We start from the raw sequence: 14,422 nt of genomic DNA on the forward strand, positions 1-14,422 counted from the left end.
ACTGAACTGAATTGAACTAAACTGAAATTAAGCTGAAGAGAACAAGTCCTGTGATTGCATGATTGTAGGTCAGTTTCCTTTTTTACTTCCCATATTTAGCATCACTTTGGGAGGGTCTCTACAAATCATCACATGGTGTAACAACAGTTGGCTACTATTATATTGCAATAAATTATACTGTAATTATAAAGCTGCAGACACAGTTGTAACATTAGCAGCATCTCTATTATCGAGGGTAGAGCTCTGTCACAGAAGCTTCATTAACTGATAATGATCTGCTATTTGATTGATCTGAGGAATTGTCTTGTGAAGGTTCACTTAGTAGCATGGGACGGTTTTGTTTGAAAAATGCTGGTTGCAAAGGCGCTTCCAGGGTCATAGTGTTGCTACTTAGCATAAGAGATACTGAAGACATAGTTGGTCTATCGGCCATGTTATTCTGAACACATAGCAAACCGATGTGTATGCATCTCAGTATCTCAGCACTAAAAGCAGGGGATAGTGCAGGGTCTACAAGATTCCACGCTTTGCCTTCTTGCCAGTTTTCCCATGCCTAAGACATCATAATTTAATGTTAAGAAACTAGTTTGATATGTGTTAATCAAGTTTTACATAAGCTGAGTGTAAGAATAAATGATAACACTTACATAAGCAAGCAGACTTTCCTGTTTTTCTCCAATTTGGAAAGAGCTAATCTTTTGGCCGCTTACTATCTCCAAAACAAGTACACCAAAGCTAAACACATCCGACTTCAATGACACCTGACCTTGGATCAAATACTCCGGTGGCATGTATCCGCTGTAACAAACCAATGTCATCTTTCAAAGTTAAAGTTTCAAACAATTAATAGTAATCCCAACATTTTATCAAAAAAAGAAATCCCAACATGGAAAAAGCTGCTAATGTTATGATACTTACTGAGTACCAACTACTTTGCTTGCCACTGCTTGAGATTGGTCAGCCTTGAACAACTTTGCTAGGCCAAAATCTGCAATCTTAGGGATGAAATCAGCGTCTAGCAGAACATTAGCAGCTTTCAAGTCACGGTGTATAATCCGCTGTTGTGAATCTTCATGCAGGTATAGGAGTCCTCTAGCAACGCCATTAATAATGTCAAGCCGCGTATCCCAGTGCATAGATGCACGGTGCTCTGGGTCTGTAATTATGTACAAGCCTTAGATGATTTGCCAAACTACTAATGAAAATAAAAGGATAGAACAACTTTAAGCAGTAAATACTAACCAAAAAGAAAGGCGTCAAGGCTTTTATTGACGACAAACTCATAAATGAGAAGCATTTCATCTTCTTCCAAGCAGAATCCGAGAAGTCTCACTAGATTCCCGTGATGCAGCTTTGCTAGGGTCAGAATTTCATTTTTGAACTGCTCTTCCCCTAGAACTGCATGTCGTTCGATCCTCTTCACCGCTATTTCTTGCCCATCAGTCAGCTTTCCCTGATACAAAGATTTATTCTTATTAGCTCTTGCATTTGATGTTATAAATCCTAGACAATTACTAAACAATTACCTTGTAAACAGTGGCGGATCCACCTTTTCCGAGCACATTTTCAACAGCAAAGTTCTCTGTTGCAACCTTGATTGCCCCAGTACTGAATTGTAAGGATTGAAGAGTGTCCATTTCTTCCTCTATACAAATTATATAAATAACATTACAAGATTAAATTTGTAGTTTACTAATAATATTGGACTGCTACAAAGAATTCTTGCTTACTGTCAAAATTTCCTGAAAACTTTATCTGCTTCTTCCTTCGTACAAAGATACAGAAGGAAGCTATGATAAGGATGAGTACTAATGATCCAACAATCGGAACAACGATAGCAATGATTTTATGTGATTTGCTACTACTTGCACCTAAAAAAACATAACACAAATCCATGATACAAGTTAGGACTAATTATAATAGTGAAAGAGAGCTAAATTAACCAGAGAAAAAAAAACATAAAAAAAATTAATTCTACATATTTTCTTACCTTGAATAGAAGTAGTGGCATTTCTGTTGGAGGCAGGTGGAGTAGCTATGTAAGTTACATTCTTATAGAAAGGATAGAGCTCATACCGAAGATTGCAACTAGCCGAAACCACTCTTCCTCCTTTAGCCATATATAAAGGACTAGTGGTGATAAAATACTGTGTGAAGACACTCAAAGTGAGATTTTGCACACACTTAACACAGTCGAGCCTATTCAAGTCAGGACTACACTGAACAAGACCATACAAGGATTGATTGGCAGTAACTTTCGTGTTTCCGGTAGCAAATTTAAGAACAGAATTACCTAAGGAAGCCTTGTTTTGCAAAGAGGTCATCAAAGTAGTAAGCGAACTGTTAAACTTGGGGATATCAGCAGTAATTCTGCCATCAAACCGAAGAGCCCAAAATGGCCTATCTGTTAAAACATGAAACAGACTGATGTTTGTGTAATATATTACACAGTTGTCAGAATACCCGAACGCCTTCATACTGTTGGGACAGACTGAAAGCAGACTAGAAGCAGAAGAACTGACACAATCACGACAATCATCGACTGAGATATCGGCCCTGCAGAGAGCCATGGCTTCGACTTTGTTGGGTTGTTGACCGGCGGTGAAGTTATAGTAACCATAGGTGATTTGGGTGTTTGAAGACATAGAATTGAGGGTTGTTTTAAGGTTTGTTAGATAAGCATTGGGAGTGGAGTGATTGTCTCCACACAAATTATAGAGAAACTCAAATAATTGAGCAGAAGTTTTGGGAATGACATAAAATAGTTGAACCAAAAATACTAAGAAGAATAATTTGGTTAATTTCATATTTGCTGTGAATGTGATTCAGATGGTAGCTAACAGAGGTCTATAAATAATTTTTAAAAGACGAAAAGGGTAAATTCGGGTCATAAATAAATATTATATGACGAAAAGGGTAAATTGGGTCACGGGTTGTTATCATACGAGTCATAGCGAAGTTGCCTTATATTCTGTTGCTATCTATAAAAAACTTGGAGTGTTACAACTTACAAGAAATTATTACTAGTACTCCCTCCGTCCCTAAATTACATTCCTCCTTTTTATTTTTAGTATTCCAAAATTACATTCCTTCTTTCTATTTTTGTTAATTTTTTTTTAGTAAATCAACTCTCTTTTTCTGTTTTATATTTAATGTTTTCTCATTCATCTTTACCTAATCTCACTCATAATCCTTGTGCCAAATTACAATGAATATGATTGGTTAAAAATTTTCAATTAGGAGTATGTGATTGGTCCTTTTTTTTTGCAAAGGATTGATGACATGTCATGAGTAATAATTAATCTATCTTTGTACTTCTCATTGCATTATCTAATTATTATTATTTGTCTTATTCTTTTCTCCTTAATTCCGGTGTAAATTTCCAAAGAGGAATGTAATTTGGCTTCAAAAGGGTAAAAATATTATGTTATTACCATATGTACCATAAAATAAAACCATTATTAAGATATAATTAGATAATAAAAAAAATATTATGTTATTACCATTATCTATAAAACTTATATTCTGTTGCTATCTATAACATAATATATATTTTTTGACGAGATAACACAATATTAATAATGTATTGCTATTTGGTCAAAGCCGCCACAATAAAATAATGCAGAACACCACTAGTGGAGCATTGTATGGAACTATGGGCTTGGTGAGTTGTGGTTTTTCTATTTGGAACAATCAGGGTGTTTGCTGGTGGTGGAGCTAGCTAGGTGCGATACTATGGATTAGTATGCCGTCTTTTACATTAGATTCGTCTTATAAGAGAATTTTTACTTTTATAAGTTTTGATTGGGTGTGATGCAGTAATCTATGAATTCAATCTTAATCCATACATCTTTTATCCACATGTATATGTGAATAGGGATTAACTATTCCACGTTAAAGGAAGAAGAAAACTAACATATTTGACTATTCAAAATAATTGTATAAAGTCATTGAATAATTACATCTCCATTAGCACGCATGCTTCATTTCCACAATAAGATAAAAGATAAGCTCTATTTGATATTTTTTGGGAGCAAAATGTGGTAAACGGTCCTCTCCTAAAGTACTACGATTAGTTGAAACTTGAAAGTGGAACACTATACTCGTAGCAATTTGGATAAAACTCCAATAATGAAAAAGTGGATTAGACACTTAGATTTCAAAGAAAATGTAAGAAACTTCAATATTATAAGCTGAAATTTCTCAAAAACATCAAAAAAAAAAAAAAAAAAATGTAAATCACTCTCATAGTCGGTTTGGTCTTATATTTGTTAATATTGTATTTATATTAAATCTATTTCGTATTGTGTATATATATTGTCTTATAATCAATGCAAGGCCTAAGCCGTTTTCTCCACATATTTCTCCACTTTAACATGATATCTAAGCCTTCTAATTTCTAGAGAACTTTTTTTTCGATCTTGGTTTGTTCTTCAATTTTTTTTTCCCCACAAACTAATTTCTTAGTGAGATTAGGGCTTCAATTTTTTTTTTCACAAAATTCTGTTTGGTTAATTTAAGGTTTACAATCTCTAATTTTTGGTTAGTTTGTGCCTTTGTAGTGCGCATATTGTGTATGTGTGTTGTGTTGTACGCTGCCTTGTGGTGTGCGTATGTTGAGATTTTTTGGTGCTCCGTAGGTGCGCTGATGTTGTGATGTGCTGCTATTGTGGTACGCTGTTGTTGTTTGCGTGGTGTTGTGGTGCTACGCTTTGGTGTATCGTGTTGTTCTGTGGTGCGTGTGTGCGTGCTTGCTGTGCAGTTGATATTGCATGTTTTGGCTCAGTTTTTGAGTAATACGCAAGTTTCTCATTGGGATGCGGTTATTCGTGTCTTACGGTACCATAAGGGTGGTCCGGGACAAGGCATCTTATTGTGACCTATGAAGGATTTACACCCGACGGAGTTTTTGTGACAGTGATTGGGCGGCGTGTCTTTTTTGACGTTCCTTTGGTCAGGTTATTTTTTGTTTTTAGGTCATTTGTCTGTTTCTTGGAAGACTAAGAAACAACCTACAGTTTCCCGATCTTCGGCTTCAGCCAAATACAGATCTATGTCAGTCACTACTTGTGAGGTTAAATGGTTGAAACAGTTGTTGTTTGCTCTTGGTGTTGATCATTCGAAATCTATGCAGTTGTTTTGTTATAGTCATTCGGCCTTGCATATAGCTAAGAATCCGGTGTTTCATGATCGTACGAAGAATAATGAGGTAGATTGTCATTTTGTACGTGATGAGTTGTTGAAAGGTAATATTTCTACTTAATACGTTTCGACGAATCATCAGTTGGCAGATATTATTACGAAGGCTTTTGAATGACAACGGTTTGGATTTTTGTTACGCAAGTTGAGCATTCGTGATCTACATGCTCCAACTTGATGGGGTGTATTATTAGAAGTCAGTTTGGTTTTATAATTGTTAATATTGTATTTATGTTAAGTCTATCTTGTTAGGATTTTAGGCTTGTCAGGTTTCCTTTTGTATTATTATTATTATTATTATTATTATTATTATTATTATTATTATTATTATATATATATATATAGTCGTATAATCAATGCAAGCCTAAGCCGTTTTCTCCACTTTAACACTAATTATTTGAACGCAGTATTTTAACATATTCTAGTTGTAAATTAAACTCATGTAATGTGATTCACTATTATATTATTCCAAAATATAGGACGCGTCTATTCTCCTAAATTTTAGTAAATAAAGCCATAAACATGACAAAAAGGAAAGAGATAATAATAATAATAATAATAATAATAATAATAATAATAATAATAATAATAATAGTAATAGTAATAGTAATAGTAATAGTAGTAATAGTAATAATAGTAATAATAATTATTATTATTATTATTATTATTATTATTATTATAAAAAATATAAAAAAATAATTTCAAAAATAATTTTTTTTTTAAAAAAAAGCCAATTTAAAATAGTTTTATACGTGCAAACTAAAAGAGTATTTGTCAAAAAAAAAAATATATATATAAAATAAACAGATTAGTAAAACTCTAAAACATACCATCCCTCCATATTTAATTACTTCCTCCACTTTTCTTTTGCAGCCTTATTTATTACTTCCTTATCATAGTTAAAGACTTTCATATTATATATTTCTCCTCCTAACTTTCATACTTTATTTTTTTAAAACCATTAGCACTTCATTCATATTTTATTGTTTTCTACTAAATTTTGTAAAAACTCCGTGAATAAAAAAATGGAGCAACGAATAAAATACGGAGGAGTATGCTCGAAGTAGATAAGATGATCAGATTCATGTAACAAATAAGGATGTAACCATTGTAAGTATTTAAATCACTCCATATAAAGACTATAATTACTTTTAAAAATACACTGTACTATTTATAATTTTACAACTAGTTTTTAGGCCTCGGGCGATGCTTCGAGTTACTTAATTATATTTAAATTTAATAAAATATGGTATAGCTAAGTGGCTACCAATATATATAGTTTTAAAACTTGAAATCTTGAGATCAAATCTTGTCCAATCCATATTCTTAAGCACATAAAATGAAATAATTGAGAAAGGTGTCACGTAGCGCCATCCAAAAAAGTCACATTGTAGAGCAAGTGCGTGCCCCTCTTCAATGGGAATTGTCGAGTCCACAATAAACCGTTAACAGTATCGTTGACGTAAGAAGATGGCCACAAAATAAAAATTTAAGAGTAGGTTTAATTGTATTTATTTACTATTTTTTTTTTATTTGAAAGGTACACAGTACTAGTAATTAGTCAACTTCACATGCGAATTATTACAATAATATTAATTTATTATTAGTCAATATGGATGAGCTTCGTTTGATATTTTGGTCTTTAGGCTTAACTGAAATTCAACCCTTCGATGATTAAAATGATAGATTAACTGAAAATCAAGGGAGTAATAAAGTTAGATCCCAAAAGCATAAGAACGAAAGCCTCCTTTTTTTTTTTTTTAATTGATGTGGTTTAGAATATAATAATTATAAATTCGTAATATATTTTATGTTTGTAAGTTTGTTCACATCTTAATCTCATAAAATTTATAGAGTCTATATATGTGTAAATCAATGTTATGATAATTGTGAAACAGAGGGAATATGGTTTATTAATAACTAACCCGTCCCATAAATAGGGTAACAACTTGTGCCTATAAGCCAAATTGATTGATTACTTGTAGTCTGTTCATCTTCTTTTCTTGGTCATTCATTTGTTAAGCTGTCATGTTCTTGTCCTTCTTGACCAAATGAAAAGGAAAAAAAAAAAAAAACTTCATGTCTAACTGTAATACAAGGAACAATGGGTGGTTATTCATTGTCAAATTGTCATGTTTTGTCCTTCTTGACCAAATGAAAAAAAAAAAATCTTGAATAATGGATCACGAGTCAAGCTAAGGTAACGAAATTACCTTGAATAATTGATCAAGTAGTACCCTAAAGTCTAGGACGTAGTAGTCTTGTAGACAATTACTAGTATTATTCCTACAATAATCTTTTAATTTGAAAAAGACAAATTGACTCAGGGTCTGTTAACATTTAGTGAACTGAAATGAAATGAATTGAAGCTAATTAAACTGAACTGAACTAAATAGAGCTGAAATGAATATTTATGAGAAAGGAAATTAGGAGCTGAACTGAACTGATTAGAGCTGAACTGAACTGAAATTAAGTTGAAGTGAACAGACCCTAAGTATAATTTTTTTATAATATATTAGTGATAACTTTGAGCTCAAATCAAAACTACTTCGCAAAGATAACAAAAAGTCACTCCATATTTCTTAACTATTTATACAAAAGAACCAAGAAAATGATATTCAAATCACTGTATTCTTAATTTAAACGTCAGGAAATCTATTTCAAATAAATAGCGTCGTGTTTTGTTACAAGGCTAAACTCACGATAAGTCGATAATACATCAATCGATTCACCTGTTTGTGTAAATAATTTAGTAGTCATAAGTAACATGGTTTAATATATACTTCCGCTATATATTTTTTTTATAGCAACATTTCTCTTTTCACGTATACCATATATGATTTCAATCGCTAATATCTTTAATTACCAATATGTAAAAATTATAAATATTTGATATTAAAATAGTATAAATCGAGACGAATATAAAAGATCTCAAATTACTATGTATTTGCTTGAGTATAAGTCATCAACAATAGTCAAAGTAAAACACATAAATAATGTAAAAGTCAAACTACTATTACAACTATAATAAAAACGAAGAAAAAACTATTCACTTGACAATTAATTCCGGGTATCCATTCGATACCTTCTAGGGTCATCTTAAGCTCCATTACCTAGGGTGCAACTCTGTTATCGAAACATTATTGATTGAACCTCCCTCTAATCTTACACTCGACTTAGTCGTTGTACTCCACTCCAAGAGCATATCAGGTAGATTTTGGTCCTCGGTACAAAATGCAGGCTGCGCCGGTACTTGAAGTGTAACAGAATCACTACTCAACATAAGATCGACTGCAGCCATCGTTGGCCTGTCCGTAGGGTCGTCTTGGACACACAACAAACCGATGTGGATGCATTTTAATATCTCGGTACTAGAACCGGGTTGTATTACAGGATCTACCAGATAAGAAGCATTGCCTTCAGTCCAATTTCTCCAAGCCTATTATAAACCAATGTTTCAAATGCCATTTATAAATTTTTGTAACATTGTGAAAGAAAGTTATCAAAATATGTCAAATTTTTATAAGGTAACTTACAAAGCTTAAGAGGTTTTCTTGATTGTCCTCATCGTAAAAAAAATGAAGTAATCCTTTGCCCGCTTACTATCTCTAGGACGAGTACACCAAAGCTGTAGACGTCTGACTTTACTGATACTTGACGTTCAAGAGCATACTCAGGTGAAATGTAACCTCTGCAAAAACAAGATATTTTATTTCTTGTACAAAGAAATCATAAAAACATAAGCCAATACTAATATGATAGGTAGAGTTTGAAGATTTTGGATGCTTACAAGGTACCGACAATTTTGCTAGCTTGTGTTTGAGTTTGATCAAAGTTAAATAGCCTTGCCATACCAAAATCTGCGATCTTAGGATAGAAATCCTCGTCTAAGAGAATATTAGCTGCTTTGAGGTCGCGATGTATGATTTTTAGTCTAGAATTTTCATGGAGGTACAAGATCCCTCTAGCAACGCCATTGATGATTTTGTAACGTGTTTCCCACTGCATAGATTGGCGACTTAATGGATCTGCATTTGATTACGTGTAACAGAATTTTAGACAATCTTATTGATCAATTAAAATCAATTCCCTTAGAGCGAGGTATCAAATCTAATAGAGTATAAATTATATTCGTGGACCTCAGCCATCAGCTTAAGCTTAAGCTTTTGGTTGAGTTGTCCATTAACATAGTATCGGAGTCAGCATGACACAAAGGTCACGAATGACCTATGCTGCATCTCATTCACCCCTCTTCGGGTATGTAAGGGTCTGTGCTGCATCCACATATCAAGCCCAAATGGTCTTTCATATGAGGGGGAGTGATAGAGTATAAAACATATTCTTAGCCTCAACTATCGACTTAAGCTTACCATCATTCTATCAGAAGTTTTTTTCACTCACCAAATATAAACTTATCAAGGCTTCTATTAGCAACGAGCTCGTAGACGAGAATCATTTCTTTTCCATGTAAGCAAAATCCCAAAAGTCTCACCAAATTTCTATGGTGGAGCTTTGCTAATATCAGTACTTCATTTTTAAACTCTGCATCGCCCTGCCCCGAGTTCTTTACAAGTTTTTTCACTGCTATCTCTTGTCCATCAGGAAGTACACCCTGAAAAATGGATTAGGAAATTAAAAAAAAGATGGCTTATTTGTACTCATACTCTCTATCGAGTTGTTTGATTGAATTAGTACCTTATAAACAGAGCCAAATCCGCCTTCTCCGAGCTTATATTCCTCAGAAAAGTTCTGTGTTGCCTGCTTCATAGCTCCAAGACTAAATTGTAACGATTTTATTTCCTCAATTTCATCTTCTGCACTTACCCATTAACAAAATTACCAACATTATTATATACAAGAAGCAAATTACATGAAAGAAAGCTGTAAATTAGACTAAAAATCTTACTGCTGAATTTCACCATCCAAGATTTCCTCAATTTTCTTTTCTTTAATAAGATGCTGAAGATGATACTTGTAGCAAGTAACATAGTTGACACACCAAGTGCGATTGAAACAATACCGACTATTCGAGTCTTATTACTTTTTCGACCTACCATAAATCATATAATCCATAATTGTTAACTAGTCCAAAAAACTTGACAAAGTATTTCAAGCAACAATTGAGGTATGAATTATTATGTGTTCGATATTACCTGAAGTAGTAGCATTATTTGATGGACTGATGTTGAGTGACGACGTAGGCAGAGGATCATCAGGCACATTCCCATAGAAGGAATTGATATCATACCGAACAAAGCAATTCGGTAAAACAAGCATAACTCCAGAAGCCGTGTAATTCGATTGAATACAACACGAAGGGAAATAATCAATTAACTTTTGACTACACTGCATACAACTTCGCTTTGACAAATCTGGTGTGCACTGCACAAGACCGTACAAACTCTGACCACCTGATGTATTAGCCTTGTCTGCAGCATACTTCATCTCTGAGTTACCGGAACCAGCTCGATTCTTCAACGATTGCATCAGCAAAGACAGTGCATCACTGAAACCACGAGTATTCGTAACAGGTGGTCTATCTGCATAAAACCATGGGTCTACCACATTTTGTACTTTCCCATAAATAGAACGGTTTGAGAAAAATACTGAGCAATATCCACTATACCCAAATCCTTCCATTTGGTTAGGACAAACGGTATTAATGAGCAAAATAGCCGAGTTTTTAATACAATTCCGGCATGTATTAACAGGGACATCACCCCTGCATAGGGCTAATGAACTCACTTTGTCCGGTTCGTGTCCTGCTGTTATATTGTAAAACCCGTAGGTGATTCGAGTGTCTGTCGATAGAGAGTTTAGGACTGCTTGAAGGTTGGATTGGTAAGTGCTGTTTGGTGCGTAAGTCGTGTCGCTGCACCACTGCCTGCGGAACGAGCTCTGAGCTGAGACAAACTTGGGCATGGTAGAAGAAATTATGAGACTGAGTACTAAGAAGTGAAGGTTTGAAGACTCCATATTAGCATTAATTTTGTTTGTCAAGCGATGCATGCAAAAATATTGAAGAAGGAAAAATATATAGTACAAACTAAAGTAAGAAATGGAAGAAAGAATGGTGAATATTTTTCTTGAGGATCAATTTTGGTTAACGAACTAACTAGTCAATGAGATAGAAAAGTTGGTTTCAACTTAATGTTTTCAATTCATGTTGTTTCTTCAAAACTAATGATGCGTAATTAATTATTCCACCCTTTCTTCAATTTCCTTTGTAGCTCGTCTCTTTAATTTTGCCTCATTTTATCTTTAGGGTCAGTTCATATTTACTAAACTGAGTTGAATTGAATTGATTGGAGCTGAACTGAACTTATTGAAGCTGAACTGAACTGAAATTAAGTAAATATGAACAAGCCCTTAAAGCTAAGGATATACACCTTTATTCTTAAAACCACCCTTTAAATTCCACCACTCTTCTCTATATTACTTTATTTCAACGAAAAAATTACTTAGTAATAAAGTAACATTATTACAGCATGAAGCAAAAAACAAAAGACAGAAGGAGTATATAATTGCAGAAAGAATATGTTGACCAAAAAAATATTATTGGTCTATCACTTATCCTCATATAAACATCTATCATCCCATCCATTTCTATTGTTATCATTCTTATGTCACTCCACTTGCTACGCCCTTTATAAATCATTCAAAGAATCTCTTTTTAAATTACTACTTCCCCCGTTTTATTTTAGATGCAATACACACTTTTTCACTGTATTTAAGAAATGTGGGGTTCACATAATATAATACACTTTAAAATGAGATGAGTGGTTGTTAGGAGTGTAATTTAGTAGGCCATATGCTTTAAATAAGGGAAATAATATAGTTTTTCCATAAAGCAATTTTTCTTTTGTAGTGTGTTGCAAATATTGTGACATTTCCTTTTTAGGGAAGTGTTGCAAGTAAAAGAAAACGGAGGAAATATAAGCTTTGATCACGAGATTACAAATTAGGATTATTTTATTTTATTATACAGTATTATAAATTAGGATCTCATTCAATACACTTAAAGTATTCTTCTCTCACAAAAATATTCCAAACGTAACAAAAAAATAAGAAACGGAAGTTTGTTCTCAACTAATGAGCTGAGGTTACTATTTAAAGGTTAGTGGATAGAACTTTCCGAAGGCAGCTTACTTGCTAGTCAACAAGAAGTGGCCATCAATTATTTCTAATTAAGTGACTTAATAAAAAGTTAAGATTGGGTTTGGAATGGAGTGAATTTGATTAAACAATGATTTAATTTACTTCGTTTTATAATGGGTGGCTATGAATTATATACTATTAAATTGGTGACAAAAATGTACTATATTTTTATGGGGTCAAAGGTCAATTATGATGACAAATGTTTTATGAGATTTTTTTTTTATTCAATTGAAGATTATAGTCTAAAGATATTTGAAGTTTTAATAATACAAAGAGAAGAAGTTGTTTAACTATTACGGAGTATTATAATCAAGTTACATGCACATTATGGACACATGTGCATGATCTTCAAGATACACTGATACACTCGTTTATTTTAAGAACAAAATAGTAGGATAAATAAACATGATCTTTTACTAAAATGGCTAGTTTGATAAAAGTATTTACCAAAACGGCTAATTATAAAATTTAATTCCCAAACTAGCTAAATTTATTGATTTGAAATGATAATCTTTAGGTATTATTTCCATTGAACCGGTTTGGTTCACTTACTTTATTATTTTTTTTTTATTTTTGTTTTTCTAGTTTTATTTTTATTTCCTTAAAGATTTTTTAAGTTGGAAAATTTAAGCACAAAGCTACTAAGAATGTAAACAATTACAGACTCGCAGAACCCTTATTTCGATAAAAATAAATTAAAATTAAAAGCTCTAATTTTTCATCTTGATCATATCAATCACAAAAATTAGAAATTTCAAGTAGTATTGTTCTATCAATACTACCGCAAATTTATACGACAATAAGGGACTTTAAGGTATTGTTTATCTCAAGTAAAAAAAAAAAAAAAAGTATTGCTCATCTTTTTCATGTCTATTAATTCTATACTTTTTATTAATGTTTGTTAATATAAATATATATTTTTTAATTTAGACTCCAACTTTGTGGACAGCAAGATTGAACAATTTGTGAATGCTCAATTTTCTCTAACTGTGGCAGCAATAGTAACACATATCAACTTGAGGTTTAACTTTCAGATAAGTTACAAGAAAGCTAGGTTAGCAAAACAAAAGGCTATAAGGAACTTATTTGGTGATTGGGATGAATCAAACAAGCAAAAAGACTTGCGTGTTGTGGACCCGAGGTCTATACACACGCAAGACGCAACTGACATTATATTGAACATAGTGACCATTATTTTTAACATAGTAACCTTAAACTTGAAATACGACGCTATTATCCTAATTTTAACATAGTGTCCTTTATTATTCATATTGATCTGTATATAAAATATTTCATTACAAAATAACCACTTAGGCCTATATATTACCAAAATGATTTTTATTTCAAAATAGTGAACTTTTTTTTAAAATTATGGTGACCCTTTTTTTATTAATAAAAAAATCATACTTTCTCTAATGTTAGTGGTCCACAATAAATTAGTGTGAACTAGGTCCATTTAAGAATTTGTATCAAACAAGATTCTCCCTCAATGGATGAATGAGGTTGTAAGAGCAAATCCTGAAACAGTAGTACTTTGGAGATAAGAGGCTAAAAGGAACAACTACGAAGTAATTCTTTTTAAATAATACCTAAAAAAAAACCATAAAGTTAATCGAATCAGAGTGAAGTCAGTGAACCGAATCGGTTTAAAGGAATAAAAAAATAAATAATATCCTTTCAAATCAATGAATTTATCTAGTTTGGGAATTAGATTTTATAATTAACCGTTTTGGTAAATACTTTTGTCAAATTAGCTATTTTGGTATATATTATTGTTTTTTTTAGTTACGAATTTATTATTATTTATTAAAAATAAATAACAATATCATACGGAGTAGTATGCTATTGCATGCTTTTGAATTTTGAAGCACAATTAGACCACTCTCACTCATGGTCAAAAAAATAAATTGTCATTCTCTCTCTACCCACTTTCTCACTCTTCTTTTCCACTTTTTTTCCATGGGCGTTTTTTTTTTATACAAGTCCTCACACACTCATGGGCTAAAATAAACCCACAACAAAAGTAAAATTTTTAATAATAACGAATTAAGTAGAAAAATGTGAT

General features: G+C 32.5%; 1 protein-coding gene and 1 pseudogene across 1 annotated transcript; both read right to left on the minus strand.

The window, feature by feature from the left end:
* Positions 1-7: 7 nt before the first annotated feature.
* LOC110693426 (putative receptor-like protein kinase At4g00960) lies at positions 8-2,843 on the minus strand. Its single transcript, XM_021870544.1, has 7 exons — positions 1,991-2,843; positions 1,731-1,871; positions 1,527-1,645; positions 1,243-1,453; positions 919-1,156; positions 648-798; positions 8-553 (listed from the first exon to the last, which is right to left on the minus strand). The coding sequence occupies exons 1-7, from the start codon at positions 2,805-2,807 to the stop codon at positions 227-229; spliced, it is 2,004 nt and encodes a 667-aa protein (XP_021726236.1). The 5' UTR covers positions 2,808-2,843; the 3' UTR covers positions 8-226.
* A 5,278-nt stretch (positions 2,844-8,121) lies between these two features.
* On the minus strand, positions 8,122-11,626 carry LOC110693419 (annotated as a pseudogene).
* Positions 11,627-14,422: the final 2,796 nt, after the last annotated feature.

The sequence above is a fragment of the Chenopodium quinoa genome, unplaced genomic scaffold, assembly GCF_001683475.1.
Source record: "Chenopodium quinoa cultivar QQ74 unplaced genomic scaffold, ASM168347v1, whole genome shotgun sequence".
NCBI classification, from domain to species: domain Eukaryota; kingdom Viridiplantae; phylum Streptophyta; class Magnoliopsida; order Caryophyllales; family Amaranthaceae; genus Chenopodium; species Chenopodium quinoa.